Below are 19179 nucleotides of genomic sequence, written 5' to 3' on the forward strand. Positions count from 1 at the left end.
TCCCTAAACAAAATAAAAGTAAACACCAACGATTAGTTACGAGTTTTTCTTTTGTTCATATTTTAATATGGTAATTATCATGTATTTTTTATTATTGTGTTTTTCTCTATAATTTCATTTTTCTTAAACTTGATTTTTATGCATGTGCTATTTTATTGTTGTTGTAACTGCTGTTCGAGTTGAAAGTATAAGAAAGTAGCTGGAATAATGAACTAATAGATCCATGATCCATGAGATCGCTATTCGTAGCCACGACAGCAAAATAATTTCTCGTAAATTAGTTGAGGATGACAGTAAGTAAGCAAAGTGTTTACAATTTGTCGAGGTATTGGTTAAGATCGGGGAGACCTTCCTTAAGACCCTTACGTTTACGGGTGTCTTGGACAATTTGGTAGGGTTTGCTGGAGAGTTCGGCTGGGTCACCGGGCAACACTTGCCAATGATCGAACACGCATTGAGGGAAAGCTTGACCACCGGTGTTGGAACGCAAATCAGCAGTGAAGCCGAAGGATTCGTTGACAGGCAAGTAAGCCTTGACGACGAACATGGGGGTACCAACAACTTGGGATTCTTCAAAGACATGACCACGACGTCTGTTCAATACACCATAGATGCCACCGACGGCAACTTCGGGACATTGGATTTCGCACAAGTACACGGGTTCCATCAAACGAGGAGAAGCAGTGATGGCAGCAGCGTACAAGCAACGACGAGTGGTTGGAATGATTTGACCACCACCGCGATGGATGGCATCAGCGTGCAAAGTCACATCATAGATGTTGAAACGTACACCACGCATGTTTTCATCAGCCAAGATACCTTCCTTGGTGGCCCATTGGAAACCAGCAACAACGGAATCCTTGATTTCGTTCAAGTATTGTACGGATTTGGTACAATCCAAAATGAAGTTGGGGCCGGTACCGTCGGGACCGAAACACCAGATCTTACGAGCTTCAGTTACATCGTAGTCGTATTTCTCGGCCAAGTAACGGGCACGGACCTTGAAATCGTCCTTGGAGCTGACGTCACCGTTATCAATATCCTCGGCCAAACCATCGGGCATGGGGCAAGCCTTCATTAACAAACGGTTGTGCTTGTTGGGAGACTTGGAGAGGCACATAATGTTGGATTCTTCGAAAACGGTTTCACGGTACGATACAACGGGATCGGATTTCTTCAAAGGAATGCAAGCATGATCTTCTTCCAAATCCTTCAAGCAAATTTCCAAATGCAATTCACCGGCACCAGCAATGATGTGTTCACCGGATTCTTCAATGATACATTGTACCATAGGATCGGATTTGGCCAAACGCTTAAGACCTTCTACCAATTTGGGCAAATCAGCAGGGTTCTTGGGTTCAACAGCAACACGCACGACAGGTGAAACGGAGAATTTCATGACCTACACAAAAGGAGAGCACAAAACAAAGTAAATATTAAAGCAAATGTCGAACATAAAATTCAGGACTATCTTTGTGAGTGAATGCAAAATCAGATAACGTTTGATCATTCAAGGATGGGTGTGAATTCAGAACAGGTCTGTGTTTAATATCATCAGATGAACTTTTATATGAATGTAATTTGATATTATTGTTTTCGTGTCGAAATTCTTTCTTACCTTCATGTTGTGAGCATCCTTGAAAGTGGTAATGGTACCGGTCTTAACCAAGAATTGATCAACACCGACCAAACCGCAAATGTTACCGGAGGGAACATCTTCGATGGCTTCAACATAACGACCCATCATCAAGATGGTACGTTGGATAGACTTTTCGTACAAATCTTCCTTCTTGCCGGGAACGTAGTTGGGGCCCATGATGCGGCACTTTTGACCAGTGGCTACTTTGCCGGAGAATACACGACCGAAGGCGTAGAAACGGCCCTTGTCGGTGGTGGGTACCATTTTGGAGATGTACATCATCAATGGACCATCGGGGTCGCAGTTCTTGACAGCAACGGCGGCTTCATCATCATGAGGACCTTCGTACAACATTTCCATACGGTACTTTTGGGCAACGACGGGAGAAGGCAAGTGGATGGCAATCATCTGAAGCAAAGCTTCACCAGCTGGCAACCAGGTACGCATAACAACCTTCAACAAAGCTTTGCCGTCCTTGTCCTTATCTTCGTGTTTCAAGGTAACACCGATCTTTTCCAACAAAGAGGGAATTTCTTCCTTCTTGTAGTTCATGATGGCATCGAACACCTTGTAGATGGGGTCCAAGATGTACATGCAGAAGGAACGCTTGTTATCAGCTTCCTTTTGCTTTTGCCATTTCTTGGTCTTGGCGTTGAAGAAGTTCTCACCCCAGAGACTAAAATATTCCAATTAAAAAAAAAAAAGTAAATAAAATGATACTTGCACAATTTAGATCGATAGAACTAAGCAAATAAAAATAAACTTTAATTTCAATGTTTTATCGAATCTTCAGCATAAGCAGATTTGACATTAAGAAAGAGGTCACTACTCAGCGTTACAACTCAATAACCTGAACTAAAGTCCTCCTCTTCTATTACAAAAATAATAAATGAAGAGGTCTTCTATTCTTTGCTCTACTTTTATGTGCACTTGTTGTTCAGTCGTCAAGCCCAGAATACTAGATTGAAAATCCAACTATTCAACGCTTTATGAACAACACGAATTGTGCTAAAAGATATATGTATATACAAACAATATTGCAATTGTTTGCTGTTTCAAGATATATGTAGGTAAATTTTGTTAAAAAAAAAAACTACTTACCGGTTCATTAGCTTGACAACATCGATCTTGAATTTCTCGGAGTACATTTCAGAGAACTGTTTGAGGGTAAAAGCCCAGCCGTGCAAGCCGGAACCGAAACCTACGGAACCCTTTGAGGGATCAACACGTACTTCACCCATTGGGCCGCTATCGTCATTGTAGGTGGCAATGATAACGTTGACGTTTTCAACAATACGTTGGAAAGTTTGGTACAATTCTTCGGCTTCCAATTGCAATTCCAACAAAGCACGATCCATCTTGTTCATGAACAAAATTGGCTTGATACGTTCAGCAATAGCTTGACGCAATACAGTTTCGGTTTGTACACAGACACCAGAAACGCAATCAACGACAACCAAAGCACCATCGGTGACACGGAGAGCAGCTGTTACTTCAGAAGAGAAATCAACGTGACCGGGTGAATCGATCAAATTGATCAAGAAACCCTTGCTGTTCTTTTCGCATAAATCGGGATTGGTGATGAAAACCAAATCCTTATCTTCGACTTCGAAGTACATAGAGATGGCACTAAACAATAGAAAAAACAAAAACAATAAGAAAATTAGAAATATAAAGTTGCAATACAAATATGTATGTATTTAAAAACCAATACCATATACCATATTGTTTATATACTTACGTTGACTTGATGGTAATACAACGTTCCTGTTCATCCTTACGGGTGTCAGTGAAACGGGTCTCACCAGCCTTGGCACCAGCAATAATACCGGCCTTGGAAACCTAGAAACCCAATTAGAAAACATATTTGCAACAACAAATTAGTTTTATGTCACTTTGGGTGGGGTCACCACATCACATATATTATCAATAAAATACTCACCAAAGAATCGGTCAAAGTGGATTTGCCATGATCGACGTGAGCAATGACGGACATGTTACGAATGTTCTTCTTCTTGTCCATCAAGGCACGGATTTCGTCTACGGTGAAGTTGACCTATGAACCAAATATATAAACATATACTATTTATTAATATGACGAAAGACATAATTTCACAATATGAGACAATATTAAGAAAATTAAAATCCTCGACAAATTTTCCAAGGCCATTAAAACTGAATAAGGAGAACACCACTTTAAAAAAATGCACACGTCATTTTGCATTCGTTTCTTTCGCCCATGTCGAAGACTTCGTTAAAGACTTCGGAATTTAAAAACGCCATCACACAACCAACACTTCATTGACGTCGCAATTATTAATTTCATAATTTTATGTTTTTCCAAACAGTTCTTGGAGCACTTTCAAAATATTTATGCCATTGGAAAATTTGTTCGTTTTTTTCTAAGATTTCCATAATATTTTTAATTAATTTCACCTACCATTTTGGATGTTTAATGATTTTTCTTGGACAACTTTTTAAAACACTACACGCCTGCAATGGCGTTACGAGAAAAAGAAAGATGTTGCCACAATTCACCACAACCCCAGCCAGGTAGACAATCACGGTAGTAAAATAATTGGAGTAGAATTAAAACAATGCACAGTGTTGCAATATTTTACACACAAAAGGTGAATTTATATTTTCTATTGCAAAGAAAATTGTAGTTCGGATTTGAAATTTAATATCATGTTTGTTATCACCAGATATCGAAAATATCTCGCCCACATAACCAGAATATTCAAATTGTGATTTATATTTTGTGATAAAAAATAAATATCTCAAAATAACATTTATAAAAGAATTTTTTATATGGTTTAATGTGACCTTTATTAGTTTTTGTGTCTTTTTATTGTAGTTGATCTGAACTGTTATATTATATTTTTATAAATTTTTAAATATGTAGTAACTCATTGCTGACTGAGATGGATCGAAAAAGTAAATTGTAGAATTAACGATTTGTAATTTTTTTGTTTGTAAAATTGGTAAATTTTTAAAAGTTTTAAATCTTTGGTTTGTAAAATTGGTAAATTTTTAAAAATTTTAAATTTTTTTAATGTTATTTGTAGGAAAAAAGGAAGATTTTTTGTAAAATTAGTGATATGTTAATTTTTCAAAAAAAAAATATTTTTTTTTTGTATAATTAGAGTTTTTTAAAATTTTAGATTTTTTCCAAAATTTATGAATTTTTTTTTAAATTTTCTATTTTTTCTAAAATTGAAAATTTTTGTAAAAAAGTACAAATTTATAACCGGTTATGGCCAATAAGGCTAGGTTGTTGAAAATAAATAAATAAATAAAAAAAAATTGTTATGTAAAAAAATGTTCGATAGAACAAAAACTCGGATTAAACAATATTTTTGCCGATTTAGACTCATTGTCGGTCCGAATAAATATGGCGTGAAGGGTATAAAAATAATAACTCATCTTTATTACTCGTGTTTTGTATACCCTTCACCATGAGTGGCAAGGGTTTTATATATAAACACATGGTTTAACAACCGTGTTAAAAGATTGAAAAAACGCTAACACTAACATCATGTTAGTGGTAATGTTACACTAAGTCTACATCTGTCATGAAATGCTTAACATTAACGCTAACATGATGTTAGTGTGAGGTATAGACCCATCATGTGAGCGTTTTTTCAATGTTTTAACAACTCTTTTATAACATAATGTTTTAACATCATTTCATGTCTGTTGTAGACGTGGTATAAGCACTAACAATTTTGTCATAAGTCCTCTTTTACAATGCAGAAATTGAAAGGCAGACATTTTTCTCATTCTCTTTTGAACTAACCTAAACCTGTGTAAAACACACTCTACCTCTTCAACCCCTCGCCAACAAACTTCGTCTGTCCGCCTTTCAATTTCTGCATTGTAAAAGGGGTCTTACGAAGCAATAACACTATTAAATGGGGACTATACCTGATAATTTTTTATCTTGACAACCATTTTGACGTTTATCATGTTAAAATTTATCAGGTATAGACAGGGGCTTATATCTCAGCAATTTTAAGGCCAATTTACGATTTGAACTGCAACCGAACATGGTCTATAGCGGTTAAATTTATGTATGTTTTAACGTTTGTTAAACCATGTGTTTTAGCAACTCTTTTATAACATCATGTTTTAACAGCATTTCATGTCTTTTGTACACGGGGTGTTAACATCATGATAGTGTTAACACTAACATCAGCATTTCATGACAGTTGTAGACCCAGTGTTATGCTCAGACAACTTTGTCTTGACAACTAACGTCATTAATTGTTATATGATAAATATTTTTCATGTATAGACAGTGAATAAATACCAAAAATAGTTCATGTAAACATTTCACTTCAAGTATCATCCCTATCTATTAATTTAAATAATGTGTAGACAGGCCTTAAGTACCAGAATTAGTACAGATTAACATCCCACTGCAAGTATCCCTAGCTATCAATTTACATTGAATACCACTATTTAAAGAAGCAGCATTTTTTGTGGACGAAGCTATTATAGGCGAATTATTTTCAGCAGCTATAAGGAAAATAAAATTAGAATATATTTAACAAAAGCACTTTAATTCATCTGAAATACCAAGTGCAATAATGGATGGTGAAGATGGTGTCGTCAAAAGGGGTCGAGGCCGTGGACGGGGTACTAGAGCTCGTGGCCGAGGTCGTGGACGCGGTCGTGGTAGAGGCAAAAAAGCCGCAATAGTTGTGTCTAGTGATGAAGAAGTTTCATTGGATCAGTCATTTGAAGGTAGTACGGGTGTTGTCGTGGAAGATGGTGATGTTACAGCGGGAAGTGGAGCGAATGTATTGCTTGAAACAAGTGAAGATGCGGTCATGAACGACTTAACTACGACAAATGAAACGGTAGAAGTTCCCGCTAGTATAACCAGTGTAGGAAATACAACAACGGAGACAACCATTGCCGCTGTTGCTACACAACCGGAACAACCTCCGACAACTGCTGTTCCACCAACAAACAATATTGTACCACAGACAAGTAAGCTCTTATAATATTTCTATATTTCCTATTAATTATATGCTTCAATTTTTTTTTAGTTGATATGGAAGCCGATATATCTCAGCTGGAGGCGCCGACATTTACAACTATTTGTAGAGGTCCTCCGGAACCAATGCTCCGACTTAAGTGGAATCATAAAGTCAATTTGATTGGAGAAAAGGTTTTAAATCCCATGATTCATATTTGTGATCAGTGTGATAAACCCATTTTACACTACGGTCGTATGATTCCTTGCAAACATGTATTCTGTTTAAAATGTGCTCGTACCGAACCAGTCAAAGTGTGCCCCCGTTGCAATGATAAGGTAATACGTGTAGAACAATCAGGCCTTGGAACTGTATTTATGTGTACACACAGTGGTAGTAGATATGGAAATACCGGGTGCAGAAGGACATATCTGTCACAAAGAGACTTACAGGCACATATTAATCATCGCCACGTTACTCAACCACCACCACCGCCTCCACCGGCACCTATACCACCATCGGGAGATCTCAAACCCGATTCAGGCATGCAACGCAAATTATCTGAATCGTCTGTTACAGTGACACCCATACAAGCTCCCTCTACTTTATTAGCTCAACGTGCCCCCTTACGGTCTACCAGTAACATTGGCTCAATTGCTCCCCCTGGTTCCTCATCACTGCAAACAACACCTACTCATTCCTCTTTAACACAAGCCAACTTGGCACGCATCAATAATGCCAATGCTCAAGATTGTCATCAGGGTAAGGTGGCTTTGCATCAATCGCTCAAAAAGACTCCCCTTAGCCAGGGCCACCATCAGCCATCAGAATCGGTTGCGGATGCTTCTTATTATAGCAGCGTTTTAAATTCATTTGGCAGTGCAGGAGGTGGTACTTCTTCAGGAAATAATCCTCCTTACGAAGGTGCCACATCTAATCAGGCAGCAGGACAGAGTTCTTGGCAACAGCAACAACAATATTACAGATGAGAATTGCGGAAAAATGTATGGAAATGTTTTTTTAACTCGCTTACAAAATAATCTTTATAAAAGAGGTGGTTTTTAATTTTAAAGCATTTTTATCAACAAAATATTTTTCTTTATATAAAGGTAACAAAAAACAACGTATTAATACAAGCTCATAAAAAATGTAATTAACCAATGGAAAGCACTTGAACAACAAACAATAAAAGGCCAAATTCGAAGTTTTCATGAATACACATACTATATACAGACTCAAATATTTAAACAATTAATGTTTGTTCTTAATAAAAAAAATAGGAACCTTTTACCTTTCCAGAAAATCATTTCATAATTCATAATAATTCTCATTATTCATTTACTATATTCTGCGTGTATACAACCAATGCACGCACTCCATAATCATACATATGTTTATTTGGTTTATATCATACATTTTAAATTTCAATAAAATATTATTTCTAAAAGCACTTTATTGCGTTTGAACAACATTAGAGAGAAAATTAAATAAAAGAAAAAAATAAGCAAACATTTTGAAATAAATAACGCCAATTTAAATTTTAAAATAAGAAAATTTACGTACTATATTTTTCTTTTATAATGTAATTTCTATTTTATTATACATGTTTAAATAATAAAAACAAAAAAAAATTAAGATCACTGCTTAGCCTTGCAGCAGCATTGTCATCATCATCAACTTAATTTTTCTTAGCTGATAACTTCGTTTCGTTTCTTTTTTTATTTTATTTAATATTTTTTGCTACTAAACTACAATTACTGTGTGTTGTCGTTATCCATATCGATGAGTAACGCTTTGTCGCTGCTTTCGTCTTTGAAATCACTAGTGGCTATGGCGGAATTTTCCGCTTTGGGAGGCGGCGCTGGCATTGGTATTGCAATTGAGCTCATAGTGCTAATCATGCGCGGCTCCGACCGAGCCGTAGTAATGGGTAAAGATGGAGAGGCAGAACTGGCAATTGATTGCGCTAAGAATGGAGGTGTTTGCAATTCACCATGTCCTCCCAGAGCGTGACCGTGGGAATGACCATGCCCGGAGTTACTAGTATGAGCGTTATGGGCATGAGAACCACCATGTTGGTGGCCATGACCTCCGTGATGTTTATGCTGGTGCTGACCATGATTATGGGTGTGACCATGATTATGACCGCCGCCGCTACCAGCTACAGTGGGAAACGATTTGGGCAATTGTGAATGACGAGATGTTTCAGTAGATTTTAAACGTTCACTTAAAGCTTTTAAAGCTATTTGCCTGTTAATAAGAAAACAAATGAAATACTATAAATTCTCAATAAAATTATTTTTTCATTACCGTCTTCTTTCGACATCATGTGGATCAACACCTGGCATCGAAATTGATACGGAAGATAAACTGGCAGCTGAAGCCACACGGGGTGGTGCTGGTGGCTTGACAACTCCTACCTTCAAACAACACAGGTAAATTGGATTAACCAGGATACCAATAATCGGCTGCATTACAGTGGGGAAAAAACTAGCGAAAGTAAAACTTTCCGAACTGTCACCACGACCATTCGGATGGTGTTGATAGAAACGCAAATATACCCAAGAAACTAATAGGCCCGAAGCAAACATGGCCGGGTACGTTCCATCTAACAAATTTACAGCCCACAATATAATGGACCAAATCAGAACCGTCAAAGGAACATTGCGATTAGTCAATCTACCCCAACGTGTCTTAAATATTAAATGATCGGGCATTATTTGCCGTACTGCCACACAAATTCCAGCTACATAGCCAGCCAAACCATGTATGTGGACATCAAATAAAATTTGCGGATTTTTAGTAATCATATAATAGAACAAATAGTATATGGTGGTCAGTATCGACACACCAAAATTGCTCAAGGCAAAAAATTTAAACATTTCCATTTGACCCCACAAAGGTTCTATCATTTTGCCACACAAACCGACGGTAACAACATCTACCAAAACCTCCCACCAATGCAGCTCTATAAAGCAGAATGTAAACGCAGTCCATATCCAGAATTCCGCATTGGGCAAGATGTAGCCAGGCGTTACAGTTAAGAAAAGTACTGCAGTTTCACTAAACGACAGCAAATAACCCACCGTGGTTACCAAACATATAAGGGTAATAACTGGCGAAGTATTACGCAGTAGTGCCGAAAATTGCTGTTTCAAATAGGGCATATTCCTGTTTAGAATATGTGTTGTGGCCGACATTGTCGTTGCTGTTTCTGTTGATAATAATGTTTGTTTTTAATACTTTTATTGTATTTGTTTATCATATAAATCGTTATTTGTGCTACTCGAATGCTTTGACAAACAAAAAACACTTGTTAATACAGTAAACAATCTGGATTTCAACCAGAAATTCCTTCGCTTATCCACCAGTTGGAGGTGTCAACACTTTTTGTGGCTACTGCTGTCAATAAATAAATGTCAAACTAATTTATTATTTACCCTTCCATCCATCAGAGATGCCAGATTAAAAGTATTCTATTGTTTCAGTGTTGATAATTTAACTGTTTTTATTTCTTTGGCGATTTTTTAACCTTAATCATGAAAATAACGACTTTTATTACTGTATAACTTCTAGACTAAAAGATAGCAGAAGAAATTACACCATTAGTATTATAATCTCAAGCACCAAAAACAAAAAATTAATAGACATATATCTTGTCGTTCCTTTTGTAATTTCTACAGTTTGTGAACCCATAAAGTAGAGGATATAGCGATGCCCGTCTGTTTGTTGAAATCTACTTTCCAAAGTCTCCAAATAACTTTTATAAATGATTGATACATCAGTCTATATTCCAACTTAGGTTGCTATTTAAAATCGGATCACAAATGGCAAATAAGCAAAAAACTACAACAAAAATTTTTTCACTCAAATATTTTTGCGATAATTTTTTTTAACCAATTAAATTTTTTTTATAAAAAAAATATTTTTTCACATGAATTACATACATAATTCGCTTCAACTGCGGATTTGTCTGTTTCTTAATATTTCACGTAATTAGTGAAATATTGCTGTGTGAGGATATACAATTAAGCTCAGCCTTTTCAATAGCAATAAAAAATTTATATTAAAACTCATTACTTTTTTAATTTTACAGTTTTTTTTTTATTGTTTTGTTTATATTTATTATTACAAGTTTTTCATTATTTAGAATTAAGTTTCTTTTTTGAATTGTTTTGTTTTTCTCTTTAATTCTATAACTTTAATAATTTCACAATCATTCGTTCTGTATATAAATAAACTACAACTTTTGTAATTTTTAATATTATTTCAAGAAATTATTATTAATTTAAAGCTTAAACAAAAATGTGTATTTATAAAAACAATTTCAAAGGATATTTTAGCCAGTCTAAGAAATAAAGTTAATATTCTTCATTTTAAGAAATAATATTAAAAATGTAAAAGTCAAAAAAAGTCTCATTTTGTGTTAGATGTTTTTATCTCTTTATAGAATTTTCGTAAAAAAAAAATATTTTAACATAAAACTAGTATTTTTCTTTTTTTGTTAAAAAAAGGGGTATGAAAACAATTATAGTAAACCTCGAATGGGCTTAAGAAACAGTTCGAAACAATTTTAAAATAAATGGAAGGATGATGTTGTTTTAGTTGTATAAACATTTTAATTTAAAAGGTGGAATTTTTTTCATTTTCTTCTCCTTTGCAGGCGGCTTGCATTATGAGGTGAATAGGAATCACTAAGCAATATGGAAGGGATTAGAAAATGTTTGTTTTTTTTAAAAGAAAATTAAAATACCAGCTTCTTCTAATAAAATTTAGAAAAAGTTTACGAAACAAACATTTTCCCACCATACATCCAGCGTTCTACATATTTTTTTAAATAAAAAAGTAATTACAAAGAAATCTTATAAAAAACCCAAAACGTAAAATGTTTCGAGTTTCACTTATGTACCTAAACATACAAACATTTACACACACTTGACGCGCTCTTAACTAAGTGATTGAATGCGCTTAGCTTAGAACAGCAGTGTGCCCATACCGCCCATTTCAGATTGTTCTTTAACGAAGATTTCAAAGTATTGATATATGATGGTGACAGCCAGTAGGATACCGGTACCTGAACCGATGGCACCCAAGAAATCGGCCAAAACTGATAGAGCTCCAATGCACAAACCACCAAAGGCAGCAGCTGTGGGAATATAACGGTTCAATTCATGGATCATAGAATTTTCACGATGGCCACGCATAACCATGTGTTGTTCTTTCAATTGTTTAGCAACCTATAAATATTACATAAATTCATTATTAATTACATTTTTTATATCGATTAGAATAGTTGTTTAAGCACTTACATCCTTGGCAGAGCTTCCAGATACATCAATCCATGTTTTGGAGAAGAACGCACAAGAGCCCAACATAAACACAATGTAGAGGAGGGCGTGAATGGGATCGGTTAATATGTGGCCAACACTTTCGGGTGGCGACAGATAATAACAGAGACCGCCAATGGGGTAGGAACGAGCTGGGCCGCCACCACCAACATCAGCCCAAACACCGAGCAGATTTATAATGAAGTTTCCTTGGAATTTAACAGCCAACATTTGGGAAATAACGTACAAATTCGAAACCAAAGCTGATTGCAAGATAATAGGGATGTTCGATGTATAGAACAGCTTAATGGGATAGCTGCTGTATTGACCACGATAACGAGCAGATTTGATGGGCAAATCAACACGGAAACCTTGGAAGTATATGACGACAGCGAAAACGAGTACTGTGGCCAACAAGTTCATCAAATTGGGCAAGTTTTGGCGATAGAAAGCCTCGCGCAAAGCACGGACCTTATCGCTGCGAGTGGCCATCAAATGGAATAAGGCAATGACAGCACCTTCGAATTCAGTACCACGTCCGGTAGTGACGGTGGTGGGAGAAAATGCTTTCCATACAATGGTTTCACAAATGTTGGTGGCAATGAAGAGCGAGATACCAGAACCCAAACCATAACCTTTTTGCAACAATTCATCCAAAAGCAAAACAATCAAACCGGCAGCGAACAATTGGATAATGATCAGCAGACAAACGCCAGCGCCAATTTCTGATGGATCACCATACATGCCAGTCATAACGTACACGATGGCCTGGCCAATAGTTATCACCATGCCGAACAATTTTTGAGCACCATTGAACAAGGCACGATCCTTGGGTGTATCACCAACTTCGATAATTTTGGCACCAGCCAACAATTGCATTATTAAACCGGATGTCACAATGGGTGAGATACCCAATTCCATAAGGGTACCACGATTGGAGGCCAAAATTACACGAATCCAGTAGAAGGGATCAGCTGAGTCGGAACTCATGATACCGAACAAAGGAATCTGACAGCAAACCAAAAAGATGAATAGCGTTATGGCGGTCCATAGCACTTTCTCTCTGAATTGAATCTGCAAAAGATTAGTATAGTATTTAAAACCATTTTATTACGGTACATCCATATTGGATTAATTCATATAAATATCAATCAAATTAATTAATGAATACTTTTTTTCCTCCCATACAAAATATTTAAAAATCCTAACTAAAATATGATTTTATATTATCAATTTAAGAAAAAGTAATTATTTGTTAAATACACATTAAAATATTAGATCTAAATAATTAGCTAGAAATGGTTTATTGACCTAAACAATTTGTTTTAAATAAAAAATTTAACTACAGAATAAACAAGTTATATTACTTTCCTAAAATATTAATCTTTCAAAGCATCGTCATTTTAATAATAATGACAGTGGTCATCGTATAGCTACGTAAGCAAAAATAACATAAACAACAATCAACAGTGAATGCTATGATTGTTTTCTATGTGAAAATGTATCAAAGCAGAAGACAAACGAACAAATTTTAATGACGAAATAAAACGACTTGAATTCGGGTTATTTTGTACACGTCGTATACGCTGGTACAACTGTCAAATTAATACGAATACAGATAAATGTCAAACTAAAATGAGAGAAAAAAAACATGCACACCATTCATAAACAGAATACAATTTACTTTTTTCCTAACAGTTACAAAATAGTGTTTTTAAAAGTTGATTTATATTAAATTATACATTTTAAAGCAAAACAAATCTTTCCACTGATAACATATAACAATTGTTAAGGTGTGAAATGCCTGCGTGGCTTTACCCTTCAATCCCTTTTTGAGTTATTGTCTTTTCTTTAGTTACATTTTCTTATAAGATAATTAGAAAGTTGTGTATGGCAACCTTTCTACTACCAAATAAATACATTTTGAAAATTAGGCGGCTTCACTAAATACTAAATTATCAATTAATTGTCCATTTCTAGTTGAATTCATTAATTAAACTTGTATTATTTTTTCAAATTTTAAGTATAGGGATAGATTGTTTGACTTACCTTGCGCTCAGGTTTAGCAATTTCTGGCAGTATACTGCAGAATGGTTTTATGACTTCAAGAAATTTAACTGGAAGGGCAAAAAAGAAGTGTATTAGTTTAACACGTCACCATTATTTACATATTTATTTTCAAGCATCGAATTTATATTCAAATAAACACAAATTTGTATCATTACAACCAGAATAAAAACACCGGCATGCAATTTGGAAACTATGTATACGTAAGCAAAGCTATTCGTTTGTAATTTTGGACGGACTACTCTTCAGTTTAGTTCATCTCTATGTTGCTTTAATTCAATCTCAATAGTCTTTTTGCTTGCACTTTTTTTAAATCACTTTTTCGTTTCTTTTGTAAAAATATTTATAATTTCGTTGATGTTGTTTACTTACTTCCCATTGTTATTTGCTGTGCTTTTAACGTTAAATGTTTCTATGTAAAAAATTATTCCTAATTATTGTTTCCACTGAAACGTCCGTATAGAAAGTGAATTTATTCCCCCAACTTTTTAATTGGGCTGGAAAAAACTCTTCGAACACGCAAACGAAATGTACCGACGTTAAAAATTGAATGAACAAAATTCGTACAAGAAATTCAACTGCACTTGTGCTTCGTGTCAAAGTGCTGCCAATTCAATACTAGATACAGACTATAGTTGCACTGTTTTCATTAATGCTTTTAGGCGACAAATGTCAAAGAATGTCTTGCTATCTTTATTTCTCATACATATTACACGTTTTTGTTCACGTGACCATTTTTCAGTGCTGCCAAGTCCATATGAATCTTCTTCTTCTTTTAGTTCTTTAGCCACTGATGATAACATATCTGTAGTGTACCGTTACAATCTGTATTGTAACTTCTACTAAATTTTTGATACTTTGAAGAATTGAATGAGCTAAAAGTTTCATATAAACATTGGGTAAATTACAAATAATAAAATGGTTATTTTATAAAAATTGTGCAAAATTTCTATCCGCAATTTCTATTTCAATGTAAAGTGATACCAAGTTTTTTTTGCTAACTATACCTATATTGACACTGAACGTTAGCAATAAAATACAGCTAATATTGTGTTACGAGCAACAAGAGTTAAACATTTTAAAAGTGTGTATATATATATTTATTCCATATAATAACAGTCAGAAGCCAGAGGTATCGCCTCCTACCGATGAGGACAAGGGAATCGAAAAGAGTAGCTTGTTAGAAAGTCGACCTTGAGGACGCCAAACTTCTTCGGCAGGTCGCCGTGAAGGGATTGCCAAGTGCCTTTACCAAGAGGGAAAGTTAATCTTTATAACTAAAGCTGGTAAGTCTTGCCACTCGAAGCCGAAGGATTTTAGACCTATCAATATTTTCTGTTGAAGACTTGAGCGACTGATAGATTTTTGAATCTAACCGTAGGAAGACAGTTGCCTATGCGGACGACGTTGTGATTCTCTTCAAATCTTCAAATATATCTATTTTTAAGAAACAAAGTTTTCATCCACTAGTGATGCTGGAGTCTTATATCCTCTAGATAGTTCTATATCTACGGAATGATTTTTGCATTTTTTCTTTGGAATAGCTTTAAACTCTGGGGTGTGTATAAAACCGACTTTGCTGAATAATATTTCAGTCTGTATACGGCCTTGTGCCGGGAGGAGTCAATCGTATTCGCTTACATTTGTATACCCGTCACCATGAGTGGCAAGGGTATATATAAGTTGTCATTCCGTTTTTAATTTCTAAATTTTTCATTTGCGACCCCACAAAGTATATATATTCTGGATCGTTATAGACAGTGGAGTCGATATAGCCATGTCCGTCTGTATATTGAAATCAACATTCCGTAGCCCCCAAATAATTTACATGATTCATACAGCAATATATCCGCTATAGACCCGTTTCGGTTGCTATTAAAATGGAGAAAATTCGTCCACAAATGGCTGAGATATAAGGAAAAACCCAGGACAGCCTCGAAAATATGTTCTAAATCGATTTTTTTTTACAAAACTATATATTTTTTTTTGGTTTAAATTTTTTTTTCACTAATAAATTTAAAAAAAAACTTAAATTTTTTTTAAAAATTTAAAAGAACAAAAATCGTCGTATTTTTTTCTTTATAGCAACAATAAAGTTACTATTATTCAGTGTATTCATGATAATTACATATCCAATACGGAATGACCAAATTCTTTTTAACTAACGATTTAAAATTCCGTTTTTTAAATGTTTCTATAAATGAATTACACTTTTTATACTTTAATATTTTATAATGGCGAAATTAAAATATTTTTGTGTTGTTACATACTTTTAACCTGGTTTTCTTATAAATACAAGGATCAGTTTATGATAATAGTTTATCCGCGCATGGATTTAAATACGTCTTTAAAACATCCATATATAATACGGATCAGAATTTCTTCATAAAATCGACCATTGGTTCCATTAATAATAATTTCACAAACATTTCGTAAAATTGACAAGTATTTTACACAAACACATAAAAAGATTTTCAATTGCAAAATTTAAAAATATGATTGAGCCTCCCATTGACACACATTTGAACAACTTTATTTAATTTAATTAAAAAAAACAGGGTTTACAATTGCTACTATATTAGCCGTCAATTGCAGTAAATATACATTTTTATCAATCTGCATACTAAAAATATAGTTACTATTATAATTTTGTATAACTCTGCTAATATAAATTGCTGTTACTATTCATATATTACTATACAAATTGCAAAGTTAGTTTGCAATTTCTAGTAGCAGATACAACCAGTTGTCAACTCGTTATTGTAGCACAAAAACCAAAATATATGTTCGTGCTATAGCAGCATACACACTTTTTTGCCGAACTAATATTGCGCGTCAGCATTCGTTTTTGTTTTGTTGTGCTATCAATTTTCTCTGGCAGCAATTTACATTTCTTTGGTTGCTTTGCTATGGTTGCATTGATATTTCTTGTTTTTTGGCTATTTGGATGCTGCTAGTTATTTTATTGTCAAGTATGTAATACGAAATAACGATTATTCATTAGTGTAAATATTTTTGAATCTAACTGAGATATTGACTTGCATTTTTTTTGTAAGACCAAAAATTAAAATATCTAAACAAGAAAAAAAAATGTTCGGAATAAATGTGGATCAAATTGTTCCTAATATGTATTTGCAATCCTATTAAAATTTTGATAAAAATTTTAGTTTTAGAAACTCAATAAATATGTAATCTGTAATAAAATCTTTATTTATTAGCAAAACTCAATGAAATTTTCAACGTTTTTTAAATTTGTCATTCCAAATTACAAAGTGTAAAAAAACTTTTCAAAAGGTTAAAAGGAATCCCACAATTCCTAAAAATTTAAGCGAAAATCCCGAAAATGGTATTTTTTACAATTTTAACCATATGGTCTACATTTCCTTCGGGGCTGGGAAAATACTTTGGGGATAAATAGGGAACAAATCAAGGTTTCTAAAGCTGCTTTCCGTTTTTTGATCCCAACTTTGGGATTTTAGAACATGTGGCCCAAAGTTGAAATTTTTATCAAAAAATAGGTCAAATTCCGAAGGACGAAAGGGCAACATGTTCAAAAAATAGGACATGTTTTTTATATCAAAATGTTCTCTGTAAAGCTACCTTACAGAAAAACATAAAATTGTTATATGTTCTTAAAGAAAGTTTTTTTTTAATAAAAAAGATTTAAGTCACCTTTTCATCCAAAAAACAGCAAAAATCTACTATTTTTTGAATTCTTAAATTAAAAATCGTTTATTTTTGGATCTATAATCGATATTACTCTGAAATATTTTGTATATTACTGATAATTTAGTTCTCTAACTAACAAAAAAAAAATCGAGCCCGTTCGGTACAAAAGTACGACCTATATTTTTAAAAAAGCGGACCAAGGTATGGCAAAATTTTAAAATTTCAATGCCTATAACTCGAAAAGTATAAGAGATAAATAGCACACACAAGCATATTTTTTCAAGACATAGGCGAGCGCTTTCTAAACATATAAAACTCTTTGAAATCGAATGGGAAACAAAAAAAAGGCACGTGTTTAAAAATTTTGCATGACGAAGGTACCCTATTCTGAGCCCCCATAGCGCCGCCCCTGAGGCATTTGTAGGTCCCATTTTAATAATTTAAACTCGAATACTCCTTGGCTATGCCCGCGTCAAATTTTATCCTGATCAGATCAGCCGTTTAGAAATGCCAGATATATTTCAAAAAAATTTTGATTCTGCCCAACTGTACATTGGGTGTGTTTACTGATATGTTGTTATTCACTTATCAAGAACAGCAACTGATAGCATCAATTGCAGAAATGTCAATTGTGCTATAGCACAACTACAGAAGTGTGTATTTTTGCTAGAAAAGTTTGCCAGCACAACAAAATAAAACGAATGGAGTGCAATATTAGCACGACAGAAAAACTGTGTGTGGTACTAAAGCACGAACATATATTTTGGTGGATATGCAATGGATTGTGTTTGCTACTAAAAATTGCAGACTAGCATTGCAATTTTAATAGTAATACGAACGAACAGTATGAATATTTATATTAGCTGATTGTGATGAAATGAGATAATTTCATATTTATTGCATAGTCAAATGTAAGAAATATGTTGCTAGAGCTGAATATCGAAACCCTGAAAAAAAATATAATCTCTTCAATGAAACTAAAAAGGGAAATAAAACATTTTCTTTGGTACATAGTATGTCAATAAATTCATTTATATTGTTATCAATATTTTTCTATTTATAAAAAACAAAAGAAAAACATTTATCATTTTATAGTGTTTACATACAAGTACAACAAATAAAAATAACATGACCACATAAATTGAATTCTAAAATGATGACAAAAATTTTATATGTACTATATATAAACAAAAACAAAATGTAAAAAGATACAGTAATTATTTATGTTCAATAGGGCTATAACTAATTTTTCACATAGTACCACGAGTAGTATAACAAAAAGCTATTTTGCAAAATCAAAGTTCGCAATCTTAACTCTACTATTTTTTAAACATTTTCATAATTAAACAACTAAAGGTAGGGTCACAGATGGCAAATATTTACTGAAAAAAGCGTAACCACTTTTTTGCACAAATTTGTTTGACGTCTTACAAGATCAAACAGCATCAAATAGAATAAAACTAAATATTTGTTTTGAATTGTCCTAAGTAAA

The 19179-nt window shown here is 34.0% G+C and overlaps 4 protein-coding genes across 5 annotated transcripts in view; 1 reads left to right on the forward strand and 3 right to left on the reverse strand.

The window, feature by feature from the left end:
- Nucleotides 1-43: 43 nt before the first annotated feature.
- Nucleotides 44-4234, reverse strand: eEF2 (eukaryotic translation elongation factor 2). Its single transcript, XM_065502322.1, has 6 exons — nt 4080-4234; nt 3582-3695; nt 3381-3481; nt 2741-3268; nt 1619-2315; nt 44-1402 (listed from the first exon to the last, which is right to left on the reverse strand). The coding sequence occupies exons 1-6, from the start codon at nt 4080-4082 to the stop codon at nt 311-313; spliced, it is 2535 nt and encodes an 844-aa protein (XP_065358394.1). The 5' UTR covers nt 4083-4234; the 3' UTR covers nt 44-310.
- A 1926-nt stretch (nt 4235-6160) lies between these two features.
- On the forward strand, nt 6161-7843 carry Hakai (E3 ubiquitin-protein ligase Hakai). Its single transcript, XM_065502324.1, has 3 exons — nt 6161-6637; nt 6697-7628; nt 7734-7843. Exons 1-2 carry the CDS (start codon nt 6232-6234, stop codon nt 7611-7613), a joined length of 1323 nt encoding a protein of 440 aa, XP_065358396.1. The 5' UTR covers nt 6161-6231; the 3' UTR covers nt 7614-7628; nt 7734-7843.
- A 313-nt stretch (nt 7844-8156) lies between these two features.
- LOC135952403 (transmembrane protein 115) lies at nt 8157-10055 on the reverse strand. The gene is made up of 2 exons (XM_065502323.1): nt 8935-10055; nt 8157-8874 (listed from the first exon to the last, which is right to left on the reverse strand). Exons 1-2 carry the CDS (start codon nt 9822-9824, stop codon nt 8379-8381), a joined length of 1386 nt encoding a protein of 461 aa, XP_065358395.1. The 5' UTR covers nt 9825-10055; the 3' UTR covers nt 8157-8378.
- Nucleotides 10056-10704: 649 nt separating this feature from the next.
- Sec61alpha (SEC61 translocon subunit alpha) overlaps nt 10705-19179 on the reverse strand; it is a 64820-nt gene continuing 56345 nt past the window's right edge. The window contains exons 1-4 of one of the 2 annotated variants that reach the window (XM_065502335.1): nt 14391-14570; nt 14001-14068; nt 11934-13025; nt 10705-11861 (exon numbers count right to left, since the gene is read on the reverse strand). In XM_065502335.1, coding sequence (XP_065358407.1) covers nt 11598-11861; nt 11934-13025; nt 14001-14068; nt 14391-14397 — 1431 coding nt within the window. In that variant the 5' untranslated portion in view covers nt 14398-14570 and the 3' untranslated portion in view covers nt 10705-11597. Of the gene's footprint in view, nt 11862-11933; nt 13026-14000; nt 14069-14390; nt 14571-19179 lie in introns of those variants that run through there. The other variant, XM_065502333.1, reaches the window with a different exon arrangement.

This window comes from Calliphora vicina, chromosome 2, assembly GCF_958450345.1.
Source record: "Calliphora vicina chromosome 2, idCalVici1.1, whole genome shotgun sequence".
NCBI classification, from domain to species: Eukaryota; Metazoa; Arthropoda; class Insecta; order Diptera; family Calliphoridae; genus Calliphora; species Calliphora vicina.